Source organism: Sus scrofa, chromosome 14 (genome assembly GCF_054392235.1).
Source record: "Sus scrofa isolate SSC_HxYL_T2T_F1_AM1 chromosome 14, Sscrofa_HxYL_maternal_Yorkshire_Landrace_v2.0, whole genome shotgun sequence".
Taxonomy (NCBI): domain Eukaryota; kingdom Metazoa; phylum Chordata; class Mammalia; order Artiodactyla; family Suidae; genus Sus; species Sus scrofa.
Genome location: NC_139396.1, coordinates 44,761,385 through 44,788,353, shown reverse-complemented (window position 1 = coordinate 44,788,353; position 26,969 = coordinate 44,761,385). Strand labels below are relative to the sequence as shown.

The 26,969-nt window shown below is 44.9% G+C and overlaps 1 protein-coding gene across 12 annotated transcripts in view; it reads left to right on the top strand.

Annotated features, from left to right (window-relative positions):
- Window positions 1-767: 767 nt before the first annotated feature.
- The window catches only part of SFSWAP (splicing factor SWAP), a 78,008-nt gene continuing 51,806 nt past the window's right edge, over window positions 768-26,969 (top strand). For 4 of the 12 annotated variants that reach the window (XM_084993520.1, XM_005670529.4, XM_021073980.2 and 1 more), the window contains exons 1-7: window positions 768-1,126; window positions 3,669-3,838; window positions 4,424-4,555; window positions 9,208-9,293; window positions 15,597-15,822; window positions 17,004-17,116; window positions 17,996-18,131. In XM_084993520.1, coding sequence (XP_084849646.1) covers window positions 909-1,126; window positions 3,669-3,838; window positions 4,424-4,555; window positions 9,208-9,293; window positions 15,597-15,822; window positions 17,004-17,116; window positions 17,996-18,131 — 1,081 coding nt within the window. In that variant the 5' untranslated portion in view covers window positions 768-908. Of the gene's footprint in view, window positions 1,127-3,668; window positions 3,839-4,423; window positions 4,556-9,207; window positions 9,294-13,548; window positions 13,746-14,268; window positions 15,823-17,003; window positions 17,117-17,995; window positions 18,132-26,969 lie in introns of those variants that run through there. The other 8 variants (XM_084993523.1, XM_084993521.1, XM_005670530.4 and 5 more) reach the window with 4 other exon arrangements.

The following is a 26,969-nucleotide window of genomic DNA, read 5'->3' as shown; positions in this document are numbered from 1 at the left end:
GACTGGCATCAAAGAACTGGGTCCCCACCACCTCCCCTCAACACTTTTCTCCCATGGGGGTCCCAGGACCCCAAGATCCATCACCACGAGGAGCTTCACGACTTACTAAGCTTTCTGACTTACACTCAGGAAACCTTCCGAGGGAAGCGAGACAGGGAGCGTGACCCCCAGGACCAGGGCTTAGAAAAGCCATGTGACTCATCCCAGGGCCTTGTCGGTGCCCTGGGCTCCAGAGCCCCCGACCCCACGGCCTCCAGCCCCCAGAGCACCCGATCCCATGGTACCCCGGCCCCAGAGCCCCAGACCCCACGGCCTCTGGGCCCCAGAGCCCCCATCCTCACGGCCCCAAGGCCCCAGGGCACCCGAAATAACACCCCCGCCCCAGCGCGCATGGGTCCAGGGCCGGAGCCGGCGGCAGGGAACAGGAAACCTCGCCCAGGAGCGGAGAGTATCCGCCCCACCAAGCCGCTCACGGGTCCTAAACACCCATCCTCCTTCCGCCCAGCGCGGGGACCTGCCCGGTTGCAGGCGGCGCGGAATCCGACGCCGCGCTTTCGCTACCGCTCCGGACGGCCGTCTGAGAAAATCAACACTAAAAACCCGCTCTTCCCTGATAACAACAGCCCCTAACGTGGTGGCGCCTCCGAATGCGAAAGGCTCAAGACAAATATTTTCTAGCGGCGCAAACGGCTCCGGTGAGAGAGCGAATCTGCCGAGTCTGCTCGCCGGAAGTAGGGACGCCCCTCTCCGGAAGTTGCGCTCCCTCCATTTTGTTGCCCGCTATGGCGGCGGTGTCGAGGTTGGGGCCGGGATGCGGCGCTTTTGACTGAGGGGGTAGGCCAGGCGGAGGCATCGGGGATATCGGCGCGGCGCAGAAGACAACCAGCCTGGACGCCGGGGACGCTGTCATGTACGGCGCTAGTGGAGGCCGCGCCAAAACCGAGAGGAAAAGCGGCGTGAAGGAGGAGGCCGGGCCCGGCGGTGCCGGCGGTGGGGGGAACCGAGTGGAGCTGCTGGTCTTCGGCTATGCCTGCAAACTGTTCCGAGATGACGAGCGGGCCCTGGCCCAGGAACAGGGACAGCACCTCATCCCCTGGATGGGGGACCACAAGATCCTCATCGACAGGTCGGTTCCACCCCCCACCCGCCGGTCCTCCCCTTCCCTCGCCCGCTTGATTTCGTCTGATGTTGACTTGATGGCCAGGACTGAAAAGGGGTTTTCTGGAGCCATCGGGGATCTGGGGGACACCCCCCCTCCCCTGTCCCCGCATCCTCCTGGCTTTTGTGGGGGGGGGATGGTGAAACCTGCCCTAAGGCACTGGCTGGAGCTGCGTGCCGCGTCTGTCGCCGGAGGTAACCGTCTCTGCTCCCGCAGCGCCCCGCGACCTCTCACCCTTGTCGCTGGGTTGCAGTTGCCACCCTGGGCAATGGGGGCTGCCCGGGCCCTGGGCCTCTCCTGACCAGGTCTCTGGGCCCTCCGCGCTCCCACAGTTCGGTGTGGTGGGAGGGCAGCCCGAAACGCCGCACGCTGATGCCGCAGTTAGGAACTTCTTGGACCCCAAGAGTTCTATACCCCCAGCGGTCTGTGTGGAGCGCCAGTATTTTGCCGGCTTGACTCCCCCCCATCCCCCGCCCCAGACTCCTCCCCTATCCTGTGTTAATCGGATGAGTTTGACAGATACAGGCTGGAGGTGAAGTTGCCAATCAGTTGGAGGCCAGTTGACTTCGTGCAGACCCTGGCCTTGCTCTTAGAGGTAGCGTTCTTAGGGCTGGTTTCACTGTCTCTTAAAACTGAAGGGTGGACCTGGGATACAGATGTGTTCTTTTCAAATCAAACATGTCTTAGGTAATCACCCTAGAGGGTGTTTAGTCACTTTGGGCAGAGGGGTCCCAAGACTGGGATTTCTAAAGATGTTTGATTTGAAAAGGATGACAGTTACATGATGTAGGTTGTTTGCTCCCCTCCCCTCCCATGTTTTCAGTCCCCCCTCTGTTCCTTCTTGGGAGTTTTGTTTGTTGGTTTGGTTTGTACCGATTTGGCAACTCTACTTCTGGGGCCCGGACTGAAAAGTAACCATGACCAACCATTAAACTGTGGAATAGTCCCTCCGAGTGAAGGAAGCCCATCGTTTGAGACAATTAAAACTGGATTCTGCAGAGCCTTGGAACATGACTGTAGGGATGACCTCTGAGCTGGCCAGAATGGACACAATAATTACCAGACGCCTTTTTCCATGCCCAACGTTTCCATGTGGAGTTAGATCTAGACAAGAAGGACTCGTGGAGGGAGGATTGCCAGCTCAGGTCTGGACCTGAGGGTCCCCACGCCCTGCTCAAGCATGTTGTATCTTTAAACCATGGTTTCGATCAAATGATGTTGCCTGAGTTGTCAGGCAGCTTCCCTCTCCAAAGTGTTACTTCTGGTATTCATTATTAAAGTTTGATAAGTGAGGAAGTCTGAACTTTTGTAGTTTTTCATATCATTCTGTACATAATGTTACATCTTCTAAAACTAGCGGGGAGCAAACGCTGCACATGTACATGTGTAATATTTTAATGATGATCTACATTTGTAAGTTAAGGAGGTTTACGTCAAAGTAGAAATAACTTTCAAATTTAATAAAATGCGGTAACCTGGCTACCCTGAAATTTTCGGCCTTTTTCCTTGTAAATGTCTTTTTCCTTTTCCTTTATTAGTCCTTGGTTCTCATTACAAAAGTCAGCATTTAAAAATTGGGCAGACTTTTGTTTGTCTCTCTCCATTTATTTTTGCAACCCTAAATCTGAGTGTTTTAAGTAAAATTTACTAATTCACTCATTACCTGAGAGTTGCACATTAACAGCATCGTCATGGTCTCTTTTATGATCAAAGCATAGCAGAAAGTGCTCTTTGTAATTTGGCTAAAGTACCTATTGGCCCATGCGAGTACACGTGGATGTGTCTTCATGTATGTTGTATCCTGGGGGCATAGAGTGTAGAAAAAAGTATTCATACTGCATCCGCTAATAGTTTTCGCTCTGTTTCCAGTGAACCTCCTTAAACTGCATGTATATGTCACTGTTCCTATGTATGTGTGTCTCTCTATCACATAACCCAGCACTTATTTCCTCAGCCAAGTGGCTAGGGGGCGAGCCTAGCCAAGATTTTACCTCCAATGGACGCAAGTTTGTTTGGTGAAGATCTCTCCTGAGCGTTCGGGACTAGCAGAAAGAAGCGAGGAAATTTCGACCGTTTGGTTCTTACGGATAGGTATTTATGTATTCGGTTTGTGTGAATGTAAGCTATGATATTTGACTTTTCAGAAAAAAAAATTTCTTTTTTTTTTTTCTTTTTTTTTTTTGGCAAATGGCATTGAATGGTTAACCAAACCATAAACGGTAAGAACTGCCACTGACGTGGATACCATTTATGCTATTAAAGGATTGTTTACCTTTAATTATAAGTTTTATCATATTATAGAAAGGCATTTAGACTTTAAGATAACTTGAGTTTAAAAGTAGGTGAGATGTGACTAGCCAAATTAAATATAAGTCTGAGAAGAGTTTTTATGTTTGTTTCAATATTTTTCTTAACTTTATTTTAATCGGTAAGTATATGTATAAAGCATCACACACAAACCAACCCAGACGTTAATTTCCTTCCATTGACCAGCGTGTTCACATTACAGATATGATGGGCGCGGTCACCTGCATGACCTTTCTGAGTACGATGCTGAGTATTCCACATGGAACAGAGATTACCAGCTCTCTGAAGAGGAGGCACGAATAGAGGCCCTGTGTGATGAAGAGAGGTATTTAGCCTTGCATACGGACTTGCTTGAGGAGGAGGCAAGGCAAGGTACTGCTCAAGAAAAACTTACTTAAGCAACAAACTTTTTAAAAATTTTTAAGTATTTAAAAATTTACTCCCATTCATTTTTTTATACTCACTCTTTCTGATATTATCTTGACAGTACCCAGTGGATTGGAAAAACAGGAGTCTTTGCGTTCTGAGAGGACCTCAGGATAGTTTATATATAGAGCCACAAAGAATTTTCCCAGCTTTTGAGGGCAGACTGGGATTTGAAAAAACAAAAACCAAACTCTTTTAATTGTTCTTCTTTAACAGTATCGTATAAATTAAAATCGATGTTCTTGTCTTTGCCGTAACAATCTTTAATACAGTTCTTAATCCCCAAGTTTCTCAGCAGGAAGAAATATTCCACAAAAGATGTGTATTCTGCTCTCTGTGGTAAACATGTACTGGCAAAAGTACATATTGATAGATGTGAAGTGTGAATTTTTAAAAAGAGTTTTGCCTCACAAAGAGGTTGGAAAAAAAAGTGTGTTGTATGCTTTACTGATAGCTACAACTTTAGAAATGTATATAATTTTCCCCAGTAAACTTCTGCTTTTGTTAACAAAGTTCTCATTTTTATTCAAGAGGAAGAATACAAGCGGTTGAGTGAAGCCCTGGCAGAGGATGGGAGCTATAACGCGGTGGGATTCACTTATGGTAGTGATTACTATGACCCGTCCGAGCCAACAGAGGAAGAGGAACCCTCTAAACAGAGAGGTGAGAGGGAAACTGCCTGGATGGTGGTGTTGGGCGGGTACGGCTTGTGTGGCTGTGAAGTCTTCACGATAGTTCCACCAGATAATTACAGCACCACCGGGGCAGAAAGGACATTATTGGTGTTCCTTCTTAGGCTAGAGCAAAGCTAGAGGCTAGAAAACGAATTCCTAATGGAGATGGAGAGTGAATTCAGACTTTATAGTTTTCTGCCTGGGTCTGATTGCCTTTTCCAGGGAATAGGAAGTTAGGCAAACAGTCTGTGTGTCTAAATCTACAGTGACTCATTCTCGGGGCATCAAAAGGACGGTCATTAACCACCTTTCTGCTAACCTGCTTCTTCAGATCCCCTCCACGACTGAAATAATGACAGATTTCACATGGAAGGATACCCATGAAGTCAGTTATTAAAAGAGCACAGCACAGGGTGTCCTGGTTGGGCTTGAATAGGCTCTAGGACAGATTTACCATGATATTTTAAAATAATATTTACATAAAACCAAAGATAGTCAAATTTATGCCTTTCTGGATTAACTCTGAGAACTTTGAAGATTTTTTTTAAAAAATTAGTGCTACTAAAAAAATGTGGATACATGCAGTTCAGGAACAAATATATCCGTAGCCACCTTGATAAGCCGAGAGCACTTTCAGTACAGCCCTGCACACTGATGAGTCATGAATTATCAGTAATGATAGCACAGACCTGAAACATTACGGATGGGTGACTATATTCAGGATACCTGTTTAAAGAGAAGGAGAACTTCGGAAACCCAACTGAGATGTTGAGAATGATGAACTGGAATCCTGCCACAAAAGGATTTAGTTTTAGAACTAAGTGAACCTGACATTTAGGATTTACTTGGTTTCTCCTTAAGTAACAATCCTCCTGACAACTACGAAGTAGTTTTGGCACGTTAAATATTAAATGCCGTCTCCCCTGCATGGTGAGGCTGCGCTGGGGCTGTCCCCGCCCTTCACCACAGGATGTGGGGCAGACTTGTTGCCTTGTCCTTCCTTTTATTCTGCTCATTACTTTGTCAGCCTAAGAGTCAGTATTGCACTGCTCTTTTCTGTGAGCTGCTGCTGCTTTTTTTTTTTTTTTTTTTTTTTTTGCCTTTTTAGGGCCACATCTGCAGCATATAGAAGTTCCCAGTCTAGGAGTCAAATCGGAACTGCAGCCGCCGGTTTACACCACAACCACAGCAACTCGGGATCAGAGCCTTGTCTTCGACCTGCACCACAGCTTATGGCAACACTGGATCCTTTAACCCACTGAGCGAGGCCAGGGATCAAACCCACATCCTCATGGCTCCTAGCTGGGTTCATTAACTGCTGGGCCACAATAGGAACTCCCTGTTCCGTGAGCTTCTAAAGAGATTTCCCAGATATGATTTTAACTGTATTGAGTTAAAGCCTAGTTAAGGTATTAAACACATTCTTGCATTGACTTTTAGATCTGACCATACTTCAGAAGATAAGGTGCAGTGGACATGGACATGTTCTTACAGGTTTAAGAAGTAAATACTCATCCTTTATCCAGAACATATTACCCATTTTAGGATTCTGGATAGTTCCTATTTTATTGTCATACCTGAACCATATATGTTACATATGTTTTAAATGTGTAGCGTTTGATCAGAAGGAAGGAATGTGTACTGGCAGCATTTCACAAGTGAAGAATTGCGATTTCTAATGGCCAGATGTCTTGCAAAATCAATCACCTGTCTTTGGAAAAATCTGTAATAATAACTCCTTAACGTTTTAGATTAGGGATCAACAAACCAACCAAAGGCTCAGTTGGCTTGTTTTCTGTGAAGTTTTATTGGAAACTGGCCCATGCTTTGTGTGGCTTTTGCCTTTCAATAGCAGGGCTGAGTAGCTGAGACAGACCATATAGTCCAGAGAGCCAGAAATATTTACCATCCGGCATTTAACAGAAAGAGGTTGCCAGCCCCTGTTCTAGGTGTTGGGCAGTTGTCTTGGTGTAATTAATGGGCTGACATTAAACTTTCTTCTGATTCTTACATTTTAAGAACTTCAGGAGTTGCTGTTGTGGCTCAGCAGCAACAAAATCTGATTAGTGTCCATTAGGATGCAGGTTTGATCCCTGGCCTTGCCAATAGGTTAGGGATCTGGCGTTGCCTTGAGTTGTGGTGTAGGTTGCAGATGCCGCTCGGATCTGGCATTGCTCTGGCTGTGGCATAGGCTAGTGGCTACAGCTCTGACTCAATTCGATATGCTGCTGGTGCAGCCCTAAAAAGACCAGAAAAAAAAAGAAAAAGAACTTCACTGTGACTTAATTTCTCTTCCAAATTTTAATATGCTTTCTCTTTAAGGTAAAGTTCTCTGTGTTTAAAATGTTTCCTACTGTAAACATGCTGTTGGAACTTTGCGTGCCGATTAAAATTTTCTTTTATGGAAGTTGGGCCTATGTAAAACTTCTTATGTCTAATTTACACTGATATACGTAAAATGCCATATATACAAATAAACAACATTGACACACATTTTTTAGATAGATTTCAGTTTGGTGCAACCTCTAATAACCAAGTTTTTGTTTGTTTGTTTGTTTTGTCTTTTTAGGGCTGAACCTATGGCATATGGAGGTTCCCAGGCTAGGGGTAGAATTGGAGCTGTAGCTGCTGGCCTGCACCACAACCAGAGCAATGCCAGATCCGAGCTGCATCTGTGACCTACACCACAGCTCACGGCAATGCCAGATCCTTAACCCGCTGGGCAAGGCCAGGGTTCGAACCCACAACCTCGTGGTTCCTAGTCGGATTCGTTTCCACTGAGCCACGATGGGAACTCCAGCAACCAGGTTTTTTACTTTACTGTTGCATTATCTTAAAATATGAAAATTTCATTTTTGTTTGTTTTCTTGAATCACCCACAGGTCTAAATATTCCTTGATTTTCAGAATTGTTATACAGTTGACCCTTGAACTACTTATTCTTGGATTTTTGTTTTCTGTAAAGACAGTGCAGCATTGTTGGAAGAGTTCACAGATGTGGAACCACAGATATGGAGGGCCAACTCTGGGGCTTGAGCACCCACAGAATTTGGTACCCCCTGCAGATACCAACGGATGACTGTGTTGTCCTGGCGTTTTTAAACTTTATAACCTTGTGACAGTAACCAAAAGCATTTGATGGCACTTTTATTTCTGTGTAACTGCACTTCTCTCTCTATTTTTGCAGTTTACTGTTTTCAGTCCAGTTCCTATCCTTTAGATTTTCATAGTTTTTCATCATTATTATATATCTTCCTTTTTTTTTTTCTTTTTTTTTAATGGCTGTGCCCACAGCATACGCAGGTTCCCAGGCCAGGGATCGGATCTGAGTCGCAGCTGTGACCTAAGCCACAGCTTCAGCAGTGCTGGATCCTTAACTGCTAGGCCACCAGGGAAGGCTGTGCAAAGTTTCCATCACTTTGTTGTGAGATACAGTAGAAGTTGTATTTTATAAAAACACCTTGACCTCATTCCCAAAGGAGTTTGGGGAGTTTAAGCTGTTACCTGCCATGTTGCAAACCATTGTTTCTATTATCTGCCAGTTTCTGGATCTGAACGTGGGAGTTGCTGATTACAGGGCGCTTTCAGGCCATAGTAAATCTTTAGTTCTTGGGAGAGAGTCAGGGGTGCCTGAGCTTGTGGAACAGTGTTAAATACTAACTCTTACTTAATAGGAACTTATTATCAATCCATGTCTCATCAGACTCTAGTACCCAGATTTCTTTGTACTATGAAGCTTGTTTAAAATCCCCAGCCTCCTTCACAGAAGAGTTAGGTATAGTAGGAGACCATCTCTCCAAGATCATCTCCATCATATATGGTGGAAGCATTTGTTTTTGATGAAGATTTAATGTTTGTTTATTTGATGTCAACCTTTTGGAAAGAAAAAGCTAAGTAGATATTGAAATCCTTAAAAATTTTTATAAATTTTATGTTTTTGTACATTTCACTGTATCCTCCTAAATTGATCATCTGAATGATTGAGATGTATGCAGTTACTTAAAAAGTTACAATGTGTTGTGCCTTGTCTAACGTACAGTAGACAGAGGTTTGTTCAGTGAACTTGAAGAAGAAATGGAAATACATCTGGTTATTTGTGAGAAGAGAAGTGGTTTCCTTGGGTGGAGAAGTCTCGGCAGTTACATGCAGAGGTTTTACAGTTCGATGGTGAAAGTAGCTGTCTTGGAATTGAGCACCTTGTGCCATGCTTGACACCCTGCGAATCCACAGAGGGTTTGGAGGGCGGTCTTGGCAGATGGGAGAGGCTGGAAAGGAGGAGAACTGAGCATGTATCATGCGCCTGCTGTGCAGAGAGCACCGGGCTTGCATTGTCCCCCTTCGACCTCACCATGTTCCTGGAGTGATGCTGCCACCGGGTGTGTACCCAGGAGGGAGCAGACAGCTCGAGAGGCATGGACTCTTGCTGCACCATCCCACCCCTTGGGATTGGGTAAAGTTGTCTTGGCTGTACAGGTGGTGTGACCAGGAAACCAGGCAGTGCTTCCAGCAGGGATGACACAGGCCAGAACAGTGCAGAGCCAGGTGAAGCCACTCGCCGCTCCCCCTGCATCTTTGCTTACTCTTGGTGGGTGCCTTCTTCCCAGGTCATTGTTCTGAAGTTTTATGTTCTCTTTTTACACAGAAAAAAATGAGGCTGAAAATTTAGAGGAAAACGAGGAGCCTTTCATTGCCCCTTTAGGATTGAACGTGCCGCCTGATGTGGAGCTGGTAGGTGTCTTTGGACTTTCCAGCACTTTTAACCATCAGTATTGTTTGTTAGGAAGTCAAGAGTGAGATCCTAGCCACAGCCACAACTGCGTTATCATATAGGTGTGTGATGTTCAAAATTATCTGTGAGCTAACAGAGAAAAAAAATCAGTTATTTTCCTCTAAAGAAAGAGCGAGAAATGGTAGCAGAATCTCTGGACCAGAGCATCAGAAACTTGAGGAGCTGGCTCCCTCTAAGAGATCCTATGGTTGAATCCACAGATTTTACCAGCCTGGAAAACCCGAGTCAAAATTAGTGGCGAGGAGAGTGTTAGCCACGTTTAGATGTAAAAACCGGCTCGCTCAAGGCAGCGTGGCTTTCAGGAAAGTCACTCTGTTCTGGCTTCCCATGGAGCGGCTTTGTGTGCGCTTAAGGCATGTGCCTTCACCTTGACGTTCTCTCCCAGCACTCTTCCCCCCAGTTTTCCTCTTTTATGATCAGGGCCCTGTGGTGTCGTCCTCTTGACCTGTGTGCTCTGCACCTGGTCACTGCGGAGCTGGGCCTCTAGTTCACATTGACCTCACCTCGCTATTTCAGCTACATCTGCTTATAGCTACATCATAACAGGCCTCATTGAGAGGTTTCTCTGTTTTATCTTCTTTAATGCTAATAACCCTATAAGGTAGCTCCCTGTTACTATCTCCCTTTCATAGATGAAAAAAGTGAGAAATTCAGGTCACACGTGGCAGTCAGGACCCATGGCCTGAACTTTTAGGCCATCATGAGTTGCCATGCTGTATGGGACTCTCAGACTTCTGTTGGGTATGTTTAAAATACTTCTGTTGCATGTACATAGTTGGAAGCGCAATTTGTGCTCAGTGTAAAGTTTGTTTTTTGGCATCTTCTAACTGGGTTGCAGGCACCATGGCCATGGGTATTCAGGTTCTTGCTTGTGCCCTGCGGCATTACCGGATGTACAGAGGATGCGGATCATCTGTTCCTCTGAAAGAGAACAGAGCATCTCTTCTGTTCTCTGCACTAGTGCTTGCTGCCTCCCTTAGTGCAGCATGAATCTGATGGTTCTTGCCCTTCGTTTTGAGATGACACTGGGAGGTATCATAATAGCATAGCCCTTTTTTTTTTTTTTTTTTTTTTAAAGCATAGCCCTTTAATTCCTGCCTCCATCTCATTCCTTCCTTTACTTACTCATTTATAAATCCTCTCTTTCTCTTTTCCATACAAATATGGGCCAAAATTTCTTTGGGTTTTGCCATACGGAGTTATTACTTAAGTTTGTAATGCGTTTTGTTTTTTGTCTTTTTTTTTTTTTTTTTTTGCCATTTTCTTGGGCCGCTCCCGCGGCATGTGGAGGTTCCCAGGCTAGGGGTCGAATCGGAGCTGTAGCCGCCAGCCTACGCCAGAGCCACAGCAACACTGGATCCGAGCCGCGTCTGCAACCTACACCACAGCTCACGGCAACGCCGGATCGTTAACCCACTGAGCAAGGCCAGGGATCGAACCCGCAACCTCATGGTTCCTAGTCGGGTTCGTTAACCACTGCGCCACAACGGGAACTCCAAGTTTGATTTCTTATTTCCACTGTTGATCAGTAGCATCTACAATTGAAACTGAAAATGTTATGTGAAGATTTGATGTCCTGAGACTTGTATTGTTTTTATGTATCATTATGTATTGTATTCCTGCTTGTTCTGGAATATGCTGTTCTACATGAGAGACCTATTAAAAACATTTGCTTCCTTACCCGTATTTAATGCTAAAAGCTTTTATTTAAGGTTGACTATGAAGAACTTTATTAATTTTTGGTGTAAAAGATCATTTTTAAACTGTTATGCGAATATACTGGTGTAATTGGTTTTGTTGCCATGTTTAATTCCTATTGAAGCGTTTAATGGCTGTACACATTCCCAAAGTAAGCATCACTAAGCTGTTTAATGGTCTGCCAGAACTAAAAGTGTTTGCTCCCCACTGGAGTGTACAGTAAGCTTTAGCGTGTAGTGATTTGCTGTCTTTGAGTAATCTCTTCTGATGTTATTATGAAGTGGTCTCTTGGGTAGGAATGACTCTGATTGTGTGGAATCTGTGAGTGAGTGCTTTACCGGGTCACTGAGGATGGCTTGCTTTTCCTTTGTGGCGGCGTCAGTATTTTATTCTTCTTAATTACAGTGAATTGGGGCAGTGGTTCATTTTTGTAAGTTATACATCATCGCGTCCATGTTAGTGGAGAAAATGTGTAGAAGACAGGTATCTGCATCTTACCTTACACCTTGGTGACTAAACGCTGAGACTGCTGGTTTGGGTTTAGGTGGACACTTTGATGCCTTAGTAGGCAGGGACTATGGGGACAGGCAGGGGATGGCACTTGGTAAAGAGAGCAAGTGCTCTAGGGACTTTTATACTAGGCCTTTGGATGGCAAGGTCTCTGAGGTTTGTGTGAATCTACTCCACGTATCGATTTTTCTGTTTCTTGGGAAGTAAGGACCTACCTTCTCCAGAATATGTAGCCCAGCATCATTTGTCCTGACATTGTGTTTTCAGGTACCCATCCCTTTCCCCGGGACCAGACAGTCCTTGCCACCTCCCAGATTCTAGACAGGCACAGGCCCCTTCCTGGTCCTGCTGTCCTGTCTTGTTCTACGGGGAAGGTGGAAGGCCTGTCATCCACCTGAGACTCCATAGTTAAGTTCTGAACCCAAGTGAGGTTTCCACAAATGCTGTCTGCAGGTGCACACGACCGTCCCTGGGCCCACCTGTTCCGTAACACCTGGCATTACCCTCCGGTCAGCCACAGGGACCAGAGGCAGTGCACTGGGCAGACTTCTGTTTGAGTATTCCTAAGGGAAATGTGCTTGTTGAACAGATTTTATGGGCGAGAGGCAGGAGTCTGTTAGATTCCTGACAGCAGCCATCCTGCCTGTTCGCTGAACGTGTGCCCAGTGCAGGCGCTTTGCTTGCTGGGAGCCCAGCCCTCACATTGGCAGCACCTCCGTGAAGGGGACCCAGCCAGAGCCACCCCCAGGCAGCCCGTGAGTGCCCCGCCTGCATTCCAGCCCAGAGCGGACTCCAGAGCTTGGAGCTTTATTGAACATCGTTCTGAACGTATTTCTCGCCATAAATTCAGGTGCTGTGTTGCCATGGGGTGGGGTGGGGAGGAAAAAGAAATGCGATTTACCCCTGCCTCCTGGAGTTCTTGGTTTTTCTGGGAGGTTGGTGAGGACTTTTCACATGTGCTGTGTGTTGAACCCTGGTCCAGTATGTGCCATGATTCTGTTCTCCTGTCACTTTGTCTTTCAGCTGTTTGTCTTTTTATGTGGGACTTAAAAGTATTTATGAAATCATGTCTCCATATTCCTTCATGGCTTTGGGATTCTGAATCTTGTTTTGGAAGACCTTTTCACCTCAAACAATTTTTAAATATTTTCTTGTATTTCCTGCTGTTTCTTCCTTAGTTTTGTTTTTTCACAATTGAATTGTGACTCGATCTGGTATTTATTTTGGGCTTCCTTAGTTTTGTTTTTTTACAGTTGAATTGTGACTCGATCTGGTATTTGTTATAGAGGAGAGGGCCAGCCCAGCAGTTCCTGGGATTCTTGGCTCATTCACCCCACCTGCCTCCCGACCTGACCCCCACCCACCCTGCTCCAGTGATCTGAACTCCAGCACTTTCCACAGCTCTTGGGAAACCTGACTGTGGTGCAGGCTTTCTTACCTCTTTCTCCCATTTCCCGAGGCCTGCTCTGGAGTTTTTAGAGCCATGTTAATGGGATTGGGGGGAGGGATCTGCAAGGTGTTATTATTCCCTCCCCCTTCTGGAGTTCAGTTGCTTTCTGAAAAGGCTTCTTTAAATTAGAAAAGCATTCCCCTCCCCCGCCCCGCCCCAAATCAGTCAGTCTTGTAACACATACATATTTACACATTGGCTATATCTTTAAAATCTCATTTTATGGCAGGAATGATCATGACCCCTAGCCTGGGAACTTCCATATGCTGTAGGTGTGGCCCTAAAAAAAGAAAAAAAAAGAGAGAAAGAGAAAGATTTTTTTCTGAAGCTTACGTGATAAAGAGGAAAGAATAACTTTCTCCAAACCAAGTGTTTATCTCATGATCACTTGGTGTGGTAGCAGATCTTGAAGGATATTCACAAGGTGCTTCATTTTTCTATAATCATTATCACTTTGTGAGATTACCTATCCAAGCCTGCTTTTAAGAAATTTTAGACCAGCTGGTTGGTTTGGTCAACAGAGAATGTCTCTCCTTGGCGTGGGGTGGGGTGGGTATATTTTCCTTTAAAGATCATTGTTCTGAAGTGATCATTAATAGCTGTCACATATATGGAATACGCTAATTCAAAAAATAATCTTTCTGGGAGTTCCCATTGTGGTAACAAACCCAACCAATAACCATGTGGGTTTGATCCCTGGCCTCACTCAGTGGGTTAACAATCCAGCATTGCCGTGAGCTGTGGTGTAGGTTGCAGATGCGGCTCAGATCCTGCGTTGCTGTGGCTGGGGCACAGGTCGGCAGCTGCAGTTCTGATTCAACCCCTAGCCTGGGAATTTCCATACGCCTCGGGTGCAGCCCTAAAAAGCAAAAAAAAAAAAAAAAAAAAAGTTAATCTATTGAGCCAAAGCTAGTGAAAATGTACATTAGGGTCCATACTTCAGTGCATGGCCCTTTAACATGAACTCTGGTTTATCATGGGATCAGCAAATAACAGTAGACATTTATCCTATTGCAGTATGAAGGACTTCATTAGTTCAAGAATCACATTTGAGAGTTAAGGCCTCTTATGTTTTATGAAGGATTAAGCCCTGAAATTAAAGTGCATCTTGAATTTTTTTTTTTTTTTTTTTTTTTTTTTGTCTTTTTGCCATTACTTGGGCCGCTCCCGCGGCATATGGAGGTTCCCAGCCTAGGGGTCTAATCGGAGCTGTAGCTGCCAGCCTATGCCAGAGCCACAGCAACTCGGGATCTGAGCCGCGTCTGCAACCTACACCAGAGCTCATGGCAACGCCGGATCCTTAACCCACTGAGCAAGGGCAGGGACCGAACCCGCAACCTCATGGTTCTTAGTCGGATTCGTTAACCACTGCGCCACGACGGGAACTCCCATCTTGAATTCTTAACTGCTCTTTTTTCTTTTTAGTGCCGCACCCACAGCATTTAGAAGTTCCTGGGCTAGGGGTCAAATCAGAATCACAGCTGCAGGCCTGCATCACAGCCACAGCAATGCAGGATCTGAGCCACATCTGTGACCTACACCACAGCTCATGGCAATGCCGGATCCTTAAGCCACCAAGCGAGGCCAGGGATCGAACCCAAAACTTCATGATCTCTAGTTGGATTCATTTTTCCCTGAGCCACAACGGGAACTTCCTGCCCATTTTTAATGAGAATAATTTCCCACATTATTTGCATGTAGTTTCCTAGTGTTAATCTCTTCACTGATACTAAGAGTGTTTGAGATGTGTGGCTTCCAGCCCTGGGCTGAGGATCTCAATGTTTGGGTAGGAATTGCTCAGCTTGTGGTGCAGTGGAAGTCACTTAGCACGAGCAGGGCAGAGCCGGGTTTGCTTCCTAGTAGTAAACTCGCTGTATGGCAACAAGATGACTCACCCAGTAAATCTGCGTGCAGCCCTCTCTATCTGACCAGACCACACCGAGACGGACTGCAGTTTGGAACCCCAAATGGGAACATCGATGAACGGGAGACATGAGGCATGACTTCCAGGGAATAGGAAGGAAGAAGGTGGTGAAGGAGGTTATTGAGATGCACAGGGAAAAAGCTTGGCGCAAGCACATGGCTTTCTGTGGAGGTACAAAAGGGATGTTTTCCAAGCTTTAAAAACTAGTCCCAGCTAAGAAAAAGGAGGAGAAATGATTCTTAGGTCCCTGAGAAACTTGCTGTAACATGAGCCCCTCTACCTAGAGAAATCATGTGTGTGTACAGAGTCTGCGTACAGCTTCCCAGAGGATTCACAACCCCCGATCCCTCTCATGGAACTCCTGATCTATGGGAACATCTGATTGGTGGGAAAAATTGCCTCCTGTCCATTCAGTACAAAGCTAGAATGGCCTGCCTCAGCAGGTGGGTTTTCTCCCCACAAAATACTGCAAAATTCAGAAACTTGACTATTGTGTAATGGGGGCCAGTGCCAGAGTCTTTTTAGACTGGACTCTTCCAATGGAAATGTCTCTTATTTCTTAGAGTTGGAAGTAAAAGCAGGGTTGCATCTCTGTTTAAGTCACATGGTCAGTGGAAACGGGGACAAACTGATAACATGAATGTGTGTGTTTTCTTGCAGCCACCAACAGCCAAAATGCATGCCATCATTGAGCGCACAGCCAATTTCGTGTGCAAACAGGGTGCACAGTTTGAAATAATGCTGAAGGCCAAACAGGCCCGAAACTCTCAATTCGACTTTCTACGCTTTGATCACTACCTCAACCCCTACTACAAATTCATCCAGAAAGCTATGAAAGAAGGACGGTATACAGTACTGGCAGAAAACAAAAGTGAAGAGAAAAAGAGTATGTGAAACTGTTTCTGTCTGGTGTTGGGCTGGGGGCGGGGTGATCTGGGAAGGTACAGGGATAGTCATCCTTAGGGATGCGTGGTTGCCGCCTGCACTGCAAACCTTCAGATATTTGTGAAATCCTGCCACTAAGGCACAGTGATGAAGCCTGCTGGTACACCGTGGTATCGTGTGAAGCTGTTCTCGATAAGTCTTGAAAACGTATTCTTAATATTTTTATATATGGTTGAAATCAAATTAAATATCGATGCTATCAGAGCATACCCATGTAGGTTGGAAACGTTTCCTCTCACTTTGCCTGTTGAGCATCTCACAGCTATCCTCCAGTTTCCTGGGTCCACACCATGTTAGGACCCAAGGTGAAATTACACATGTCCACAAAAATGAAATGATTAATCTTACTCTTTCTCCTTTTTTTTTTTAAGCTATTTTTATAAGTGTCTAAATTTGGAATCCTTACTACAAAGGCCAATCAGATACTTTGAGTAACATCCCGAGACAACAGTATATAAGTCTGCTGTTGAATTTTTCTTTCAGCTGAAATGAGATTTTCAAAATTGGTTTTATAAATCTTAATACAGATCTTGTCTTCTCCATATGTGTTTGTTTGCTGTAGTTTTTTTAAAAAATCTGTGGCTGTTAGATTACCTTCATAAATCATTGAGACTTTTTGCCTTTTTCTTAAAAAATTTAGAAAAATACAGCAACTCTGGGCGTTCCCATCCTGGCTCAGCAGTAACAAACCCAACTAGTATCCACAAGTATTCAGGTTTGATCCCTGGCCTCACTCAGTGGGTTAAGGATCCTACGTTGCTGTGGCTGTGGTATAGGCCAGCAGCTGTAGCTCCGATTTGACCCCTAGTCCAGGAACTTCCATATGCCGTGGGTTTGGCCCTAAAAAGCAAAAACAAACAAACAAACCATTATCATCTACAACAACAAAAAAGCAGTGACTCTGAACTAATAAATGCTCGGGGGAAAGTGGCAGCCAGGCTGAGGTCATGCTCCTTGCTGCCTGGCTTTCTGCGGAACTTCTTGGGCAACAGCAGTGTAGGGAGTATTTTCCAAAGGTGCACAGATAACCAAAAACGCCTGCATACATTTCTGCCTTTGCTTCTTCTGAGTTCCTACGTAATTCTTCTGTACCTTGAAGTCCTGAAATGTGTTTGTTTTCAGAGCCAGGAGTCAGCTCTGACAATGAAGATGAGGACGATGAAGAGGATGGGAGCTACCTGCACCCGTCCCTCTTTGCTTCCAAGAAGTGCAGCCGCCTAGAGGAGCTGATGAAGGTGCTGAGCGCCTTGTTGACTGTGTTTTTGTACTGTAGCAAAATTGCCCTTGTCATTTTGGAAAATTATTAAGCAAGCATTTCTTTTGTGTGAAAGCTGTATTTTATTATCTGCGAAGTACATTTTGCCTTTTTGTTTTGGCTTGGTGGCAAAGGATTTCCTTCCTTATAGCACATTGTATAAAATCACAGGCAAATCATTTTCATTTTGTCTAACTTTACCACTTGGAGTATTTAAGATAAGGAAAACAGTTGGTTAAGATTGGAAATTGTCTTTTCATGGAGATTTTATTATAGCAGGATTAAATTTGATAGGTGTCCAGAGTATGCTCCTTGAAATCATCTGTTACAGTCACAGGTAACAAGATGTGTTACCTGACAACATAAATGTTTTTCCTCATCTTCTCCTCATCCATATTATAAAGGAGTTAATCCTCAGCACTCATTCCACCATTTGTGATGTGAGAAACAGGGGTTCAGCAGACCTAAGGGTATCATTTCAGCAGTCATCAGCATGGCTGCTTGACTGGACTCTAAAAGCTCTTGGTGATTAAAATCAGAAAATGCTTTGGGGATGGACAGTGTTTTGCTTGAACCTGGAGGTTCACACTCTTCTCAGTAGCAGACTAGTCCTGATCATCCCTCCTTCCTTTCCTTCATTGTTGAAGCAGTTCATTTATTCAGTTCTCTGGGACTCACAAGCAGCTAGAGCTCTCAGCCACAATTAGCAGGACCTCCGTGTGTGTGCCCACACACGTGGGTGTGGTACGTGCATGTGTGTGCTGAGGGTTTTCTGCGGCACAGACACTTCTAAAGTCGAGCAGAGTTCTGCATGACTCAGAATACAGGAAATGTGACCTCAAATCCTCTCTATCTGCAGCCTTTGAAGGTGGTGGACCCGGATCACCCCCTGGCGGCGCTGGTCCGTAAAGCCCAGGCTGACAGTCCCACCCCCACCCCGCCCACAACAGATGGGGCGGCCGTGCAGCCCTCCCAGGTGGAGTACAGCACTGACTGTGAGTACCTCGCCGAGCGCCTTAACCAGCAGGGAAGGGGAGCTGTGGAGACAGGCACACAGGTCTGCTAGAGGGGCCTGAGGAGCCTTCATGCTCAGCGTCTTTAGCGTGTGGCCTCATCCTTTTGCTTGTCACTTCGTGTTGGGAAGATGGCTACTCTGTCAGCAGCATTAGCCCCGCATTCCAGGGAGAATGAAGAAGGGCGAGAGCAGAGAGCAGGTGCTGGGACCTCTGCCCCTCTTCAGAGGCCTCCCCAGAGCCATGCCTGATGACTTTCTTTAACTCTCATGGACCAGAACGGGGTCCCATGGTCATCCTGTGGGCTTTCATTTGGATGCATCGGTGCCCTAAACCAAATCAAAGTTCTCTTAAGAGGAACTGGGAGAGTGGAGATTGGTGGATGTGTGGTATTCTCTGCCGTGGCTGCTGTCCTAAAAAAGACATGCAGCTTAAGATGGCATATAATGTGCACCTCACCAGTGATTACAGCTGCTACTGTTCTCACTGATTGCTACTCTTTTCTCTTTTAATTACTTAAAAGTTATTAATAGAACGAAATCTTGAAGTTCTAGTCAAGAAATCATTTGAAAGTATTTAACCTTGGTCTCATTATCAGGTCTTTTAAAAACTTATTTTATTCGGGGTTAAGCATTGAATGAGAGAAGAACCTTTAGCAAAGCCGCAGGAATTCTGTCAGCCTGCTTCACACAGACGCCTGATAACACTGAATCCATCTGTAGGGCTTGTCACCCTCAGTTAGTGATTGAAGGGTCAGTTTGAGGTTAATTCTCTTAAAATGTGAGCTGCTGCTTGTTACTTTGGGATCAAGCTTTTGTTAAAAATGATAATGGTGTCCTTTTTCACTTCCCGTCTCGCACTGGCAGGCAGTAATGTGTAAATGTGATGTGCTAAATTAACATTTCTAGACTTCAAAAATCAGTTACTTAAGTGGGTTTAATGTGAAACCTCTTAGAGAACTCAGATAATTTCTTTAGTGCTTATTAAATCAAGTTAAATCAGATTTCTTTAAACGTTCGAATCAGAGTGGATCAGGTATGTTTTCTCTTAACGAGTCGGTGTGTGATGAACATGCATTAATAGGCAGGTGACACTCTAAGTAATCCATAATGCCTCCTGGTGGGGCTTGTCATGTGGACAGCCACACAGGTATAAGTTCGCTGAGTGGGACATCTCTCTAGCTTCCTGGCTTTCCTCCTTCAGACCTGTCATTGAATTTCCACAGGTTAAGTGCAGTGTCTGTGCTCATCCATTAGATTCTTTCCTGCACTGTGCCCTGGTTATTAGAGCTGCTTGTCGCTAGTGTAATCCAGTTAACTCTGAGGTCGGAATGGCTGAAAGTCTGCAGACCCTGCAGGACTGGGCAGGAGAGTGCCCAGTAGAGGCTGCTCTGTGACTTGGGGTTTTACTCCCAGATACCATGGTCTGATCCTTGACCATGACCTGGGCCAAGCAACAGAGGGATGGAAGGTGAGAGGGGTGGGTAGTTCCCAGGGATCTCACTGCAAGTTACCTAGAGCCCCATTGACTTCAGTCCCTCCTGAAGCCCAGCAGGGGCCTCAGAAGCTAAGAGGCCCCACAGAATCCTCTGCCCCTGGGAATGGGGGGATCCCATCCTTGGTCTGTGCAAACTCTGCAGGCCAGTCCACAGGCCTGATCCATGACCCCAACCAGAGATGGGGGGGGCAGTTTGTAACCACCTCTTCCTGTCAATAAAATAGTTGTTCTGACGGTCTACTTCCATTTCACTCATGCAAGAGTGACAGGCCTGAGTAGGATAGGGTGTTTGGGGTCATGTCCAGGCCAGCAGAGATGAAGGAATCAGTGCTGACAGACCGTGTGGCTAATTAGACCTGGATTTCAGCCACCAGAGGGCAGGAACCAAGTTCCAGGTTTTCCAAAGAAGCAAGGAAGCTAGACTGTTTAGTTGAAACATTTCAACTTACAGGTGTCAGCAGTGAATTCATGTTTTGTGAAAAGATGAAGCAGTCCAACCAAACCTGGCAAAGCAGATGTTCCTCATAGGGGCCCATATCCAGCCTCTCCCGTGGCTGCTGGAGGGGTCATGGGCAGTGGACAGAGGGACATTGCAGAGCTGCTCTGTGGAGGCCATGCTCAGCAGTGGTCAGCTCTGCCCAGAGGCCAGGGAAGGGGCTCTAAGGTGTCTTTCAGATTTCACTATAAACATACGTCGTCCCAGGAAGTGAGTGCAATGTCATCAACTTGGGGAGGACGGAAGCCAGGTTCCACCAGTGGGTGATGTAGAAAGGGAGACCTGAGCAGCACCCCTTTGTGAAGCTTGGCTGGGAGGGGGGAGGGGGGCGCCCAGTGGAGAATTGGCTCCATGGAGAGCCCCCTTCCAAACCCTTGGGTTGCCATGACAACAGCCCATCTTGCATCCAGGAGTTATATAGGGTGGCCTAGGTGTTCCCAGGAAGAGCCATGGACTAGAATTTGGATTCAGATCAGGAGAAGACCCAGAAGAAACAAATGCAGACATCTGTACCCAGATTCTCAAGCATGTACGTTTTATTTGTGGTTAGAGTCTATGGTTATCTTAAAAAGTAGCAAGCAAGAATTTAAAAGAGGCACAGTAAAGGGAGACATGGCCCTTCAGATAATAAAATGAGATGTTGCAGTAGAAGTCCTTGGGAGGCCTAAATAATTGGAGGGTTATACAAAATATGTGATTAAAACAGGCCTGAAACATCTTTTAATTTGGAAGGTGAAAATGTGCTGCTGTTGGCCCACTTTCGACGTGGGCCATGGCTTTGCCTTTGTGAGTCAGCTGGGTTCCGTGAAGCGAGGTGTATGCCAGCTGGCCCAGAGCAAAACCCAGGCTTATAGTGTCTTACTGCAGGGCTTTCACTGTTCTTCCTCTCTCCTTGGGGTCCACAGCAGTTTGGGTGTTTTTGTCTATTTTTTGGTTTTTGGTTTTTGGTTTTGTTTTTAAGCAATTGGAATTTTATCTGATCTTTACAAAGGATTCTGTCAATTTCACAGAAACAGTAATTCTCTTTTCTCATTCAGATTTCCTCTGTTTGCATAAGTTTTAATTAAATACGTAATTGCAGTATGTTTAACTGGTAAAAGTTGAAGTGAAAAATTCTGCTGGTAGGAGTTCCTGTTGTGGTTCAGTGGTAGCAAACCCAACTAGTATCCACAAGGACTTGATTTGATCCCTCAAACAGTGGGTTAAGGATCTGGCGCTGCCATGAGTGTTGCTGTGAGCTGCAGTGTAGGTCTCAGACGCAGCTGAGATCTGGCGTTGCTGTGGCTGTGGTGTAGGCTGGCAGCTGCAGCTCAGATTTGACCCCCAGCCTGAGAACTTCCATGTGCTGCAGATGTAGCCCTAAAAAGCTAAAAAATAAAAATTAAATTTAAAAAAAAAAAAAAAAAAAACTTCTGGTAAAAGCAGAAGGCCCAGCCTTCTAAAGAGGAGCCTCTGGGCCTGGTGTTTTGGTTCCTCAGGCAGCTTCCCCAGCACAGAACCCAGGAAACTCTTCAGAGGGAAAGGATGAATGAGCCCCCAGAGACAAATTCAGACACACAGGGAAGGGCTGGCTTCTGAGAAGAACAGTGTCAGGAAAAAGCTGTCTGGAAAACGGATCCCACTAGAGCCTGGCCTTTTTATCCAACAGCAAAATCACTTCCAGATGTAAGTGCCAGATGTGAACATTCTCAGGAAAGTAGGGATACTTTAACAGATAAAGAATCATCTATTTCAAGCCAACAGACATTACATTCAACTAATGGAAAAAATAAAACCATTGAGAAAGCAGAAAAACCTAACGTACAAACAGCTTTTACAGTCAAATAGGAAAAAAAAAAAAAAACAAACTTAGAGCCCAGGAGAAAAAATGAGCTACAGTATGAGTAATTCACAAAGGCTAAAATAGCCATCCAATTTTTTTTAAAGTTTATTTACCCTTGCTGCCCACTCCAGTGGCACTGTGTCTAACCTCATGGAAAATAAAATCCAGTGTTTCCTTTCAACCAGGCTGCAGCAAATATGTGAAGAATCTAAGACATTTTGTTACAGCAGAAAAATACGCATTCATAGGCTCACTGGAACACTTAGAAGCTGTAAGTCTTAGGATGAAGTGGAGGTTTCTGGGCTATGAACATGTTATTTCACATACATGTGTTTGAATTTCTTAATAATCTTAGGGATTAAATGAAAGAGATACACATAGCACCTTCAGTGACATGCCGCATTTCAGCTGTCACATCAGCAAAGAAGGAAAAGGTCGACAGGCCCACCCACGTGTTCTGGTGGGAGTGTAGATTTGCACACAGACCAGAACCTAAAATGCACGTACCTTTGACCCAGCAACTCTACTTTGAGCCACAAATATATGTGTCAAGATTGAGCTACAAGAATGTTCATTGTAAGTTAGATTTCTGTTAGCAGCAAAACACTGAGATGCCCTCTCTCCCCTCCGGCAGAGGACTGATGGAGTGAGTGGTCGTTATTGTTATTGTCAGCCAGCTGCTGGGGTCAGAGAGGGCACTGGAGGCACTGCCCGGGGCACTTGGAGTGGGGAAGGAGCTGGTGGGGTGTGGACCATCTGCTTCGGCTCAGAAGTGGAGGGACAGGTAAGAAACTGGTACTAGCGGAGCACTCGGGATGGCGAGAGGAGTGCTGTGAGCCTTCTCAGGAGAAAGGCAGATTGTGCCATGCTTCTTTTGAAGCACTAGTATCCTGAGTTAATTCTTCGAAATTCTGTGATTTTAATGTCAAGACTGTTTGGTCAGCTCTCCCTATATCCTATTGAGGCTGAAGCAGTCCCTGTGACAGCCTTTATCCCTCATAAAGGGCTTGCTGAGGCCTATCTCGGTGGCTTGGGTCACTGAGCTTTCCCATCGTCTTATATTGCTTGGTGTTTGTTTGTTTTAAGGCCGCACCTGTGGTGTATGGATTGAACCCGAGCCTCCGCAGTGACCCAAGCCACTGCAGTCGGATTTTTAACCCATTATGCAGCCGTAGGAACCCCACTTGGTACTTAATAATCACCTTATTGTGTACTTTGTCTATCAGTCATCCTTTGTCAGCTACTTTCTACTGATCAGAGCTTTTTTATACTTAGCAGTCTAGGAAGAAAAGCATCCATTTTTATTTTAAAGGTTTTGTTTTGTTCTGTTTTTAAGACTGTACCTGCAGCACATGAAAGTTCTCCGGCTAGGGATCCAATCAGAGCTGGAGCTCTCGGCCTACACTACAGCAACACCAGATCCAAGCTGCATCTGCGACCTAGGCCGCAGATTGCGGCAAATCCGGATCCTTAACCCCCGAGCAAGGCCAGGGATTGAGCCTGCATCCTCACAGACACTATGTTGGGTTCTTAATCCGTTGAGCCACAACAGGAGCTCCTAAAGGAATTTTTTAGAAGCTCCTTAAATATAGAATGTGAAACTTAAACAGTCTCTTTCATTTATTAGCCTGACAGTAAACTGTCTTCCATGCTATTTTCTGTTATTATTTAGTTGTCTTCTGTAATGTGGCTATAAATCCTTGCAAAAGAGCATAATAAATAACATTAATTATGCAGGAAACAATAATGCTAAAATACTACCCACTGTTAAAAGCATGTGGTTTTTTAAAAATAAAATGCCAACTCAGTTTTTTTAAAAAGTTTCATTCTATAAATAGCTTAAGTGAAATTAAACCACATCATGCGGCTGCAGTAGATATTTTCTTCTCAGTTTTTTTAAATGTGGTTTTGCTGTTTTTAGTATTTTCTCTTTTTTGTACAAAGTCACGACCTTGAAATGATTTACTTTCCTCCAAACTCTTTAGAAATGGCTTTATTGTAATTCAGGATAAGTAGAAGGGAAAAAGTGAAAATATTACCCAAGATGCCAACATCCAGAAAAAAAGCCATTTTTAGCATTAGGTGAACACCACTGACACAGTGGAAAAGACTATAATAGATAATTGTAGTGAATAATGTGGAGAAGCAGCTCATCTCTGTAGAATACAGAGATAATTTTTATTCAGAGATATGGATTAAAAAGTCGATGTATTAATAGAAATACTTCTGTTAAAATGGAAATAAGCTTTATAATTTTACTTGAATTTGACTGAAGAACCTATCATCGAAATCAAAATGATGTAATTCTTGAACTTCAACTTCTTCCATACCTCAAGAATTCTCTTCTAAAGGTTAGAACATCAAAGAGGTTGGAATTGTAGGGGTTTTTTTAAGATGTATGTTTATCTTAGATCTTATTATTCAACTTAAACACTGGAGGAAATTAAATGCTCATTAAAATACCTTTCCTTCACTACCACCCAACTCCTGGGTTTTTTATTTAAGAAATGCTATGTTTAGATTGTCAGAGTTAAAAGTAACAATTACATCCTGTTCTATAACCATAATTCCCTGTTTGATTAGCCTTAGTTCTGTGGATTAATTTTTTTTAATCAAAGCATCTCTAGTTGAGTTCTTTATTTGATTTGTCTCTTGGTTATTTGATTTCATAAGCAAATTTTTACAAGGGTTTTATTTCATGAATTCTGGCATACCTGAAAACTGCCTGCTTTCGACCCTCATGTAGAAAGGAAAACTCATTTGGGTCTGAAATTCTTGGGTTGCATTTTCTTTCTCTTAGATCTTTGTAAACTAGATTTCCTTTTTACCAGAGAAACCTGACTCAGGTGACTTTGGCCACCAACTAGTTGGGTGAGTGTGTCGATCATTTTTCATTAATTGCTCCTGGGTGCTCTTCTCTGAGATGTCTCATGTTTGAGAATGCCTGTGATGACCTTTGACATAAATAGCAACTTGGCAGGGAATATTACTCTGTGTCGCCCTTTCTGGGATGTGGAAGCATTGCTCAGTGTTGTTGTGAAAGGAGGAAGCCAGCTCCATCCTCCCCACCCTCACTGCCTTGAGCTCGCTGTTTCCAACTGCATACCTAAAGAATTCTTTCTTTGCTCTTAAATTTTAATAACCTAATCAGCATAAAAAGCCACTAGTTTTCCTGGAATTTATTATATACTCTTTCAGTCAAAGATTCAGTCCTCAGAGTTCCCGCTGTGGCCTATGGTGCAACGGATTGATGGGGTCTCTAGAGCACTGGGATGCAGGTTCAGTCCCTGACCCAGCACAGTGGGTTAAGGCTCTGGCATTGTTGCAGTTGCAGCACGTGTCACAACTGTGGCTGGGATCTGATCCCTGGCCTAGGAACTCCATATGCTGTGGGTCAGCAAAAAAAAAAAAAAAAAAAAAAGATTCATTTCAGAGAAATTATTTTCTCTTGTATCTCTGAATATCTTTTAAAAGATGTCAGTTTCCTTATTTTGGATTATCTCTTTCTTCTATGTCTACCATTTTCTCATTTGGATTTTGTTTGTTTGTTTGTCTGTTGCTCTTTAGGGCTGCACCTGCAGCATATGGAAGTTCCCAGGCTAGGGGTTGAATCAGAGCTGCAGCCTCCAGCCTACACCACTGCTATAGCAACAAGGGATCCGAGTCACGGCTGTGACCTACACAACAGCTCACCCTGATTAGATCCTTAACCCATTGAGTGAGGCCAGGGATTGAACCCACATCCTCATGGTTACTCGTCGGGTTCATTACTGCTGAGCCAAAACCAGAAGTCCTCTCTTTTTGTTTTAATCTTTGTTCCTCTTTGGCGTTCAGCATGATTATGTCCGCCTTCTGTCCATCTTCTCCTTTCCGTGACTTGATTTCTTCCAGCTGTTTACAATTTAAATGCACCAGCTCAGTAACAGTGGTGTTTTGGTCCTCAGTTTGTGTTCTGAGCTCTACCACAGGGTTTGAAAACCTTTTCTATAAAGGTCCAGATGTGAGTGTTTCCAGCATGGCGGCTGTTCCCCTCTGTTGATGAACAAGTGGTGTATGTGACTTGGCCCTATTAGAACTTGATTTAGGGACCCAGTTTGAGTTTCATAGAATGTTTACATCATGAAATATTGTTTCATTGTGTGTGTGTGTGGGGGGGGGGGGTGGTTGGAAGCATTTAAAAACGTAGAACCCTTCCGAGCTCTCCTGGGCTGTGCAAAGCAGGTAAACAGGCCATTACCGACCCTGCTCAGCATGATCCCTTCCATCTCATTGCCCATTTTATTCCTTCCATTTGTGCTCAGTTGAATTCCTGTCTCTCCAGATTTGCCTGTGTCCCAAAAAACTCAGAGGTCACTTGGGTCCTCTTTCCTTCCGGCCTCAGTTCATTGCTGTCTTTGTGGCATGTCTCGCTGGCTTCCTTGCTCCTTTGGCCCTGCTGTGCCCAGACCTCCCCTCCCAGCGCTGTTCTCACTGGCTCCGCACGTCTTGTCTTCCATCCACATGCAGCTCCTCTGGAGACTCTGTTCCCTGCTTTCTTGGTACAAGCCTAAAAAGGCCACAGAGCAGATGTCCTATCCCCAGCTGTAGGCCCCCTCCCCTACCTCCACACATGCCTTGGGCTCCTGGGCGATTCACACAGACTCCTCAGAACCTGCTTTTGTGTAACTTGCCTCCAAAAACTCTAGACAGTATTAAAAATTCAAAACTTTGCTTGAGGGTCACTGATGAAGAGTTTAAGTGATGCTTAGAGACAAGGCTTTTCAAGAAGTAAGTTTTATTTGCAAAAAAGAGCAGTCACTCTTCAAGGCCTTAAAAGTTCCCAAGTCACACGTTCATGCGTCTAAAACTGATTCATTTGTGGGTGTTCCCATCGTGGCTCAGTGGTTAACGAATCCGACTAGGAACCATGAGGTTACGAGTTCGATCCCTGGCCTTGCTCAGTGGGTTAAGGATCCAGCATTGCCTTCAGCTGTGGTGTGGGTTGCAGGTGTGGCTCAGATGTGGC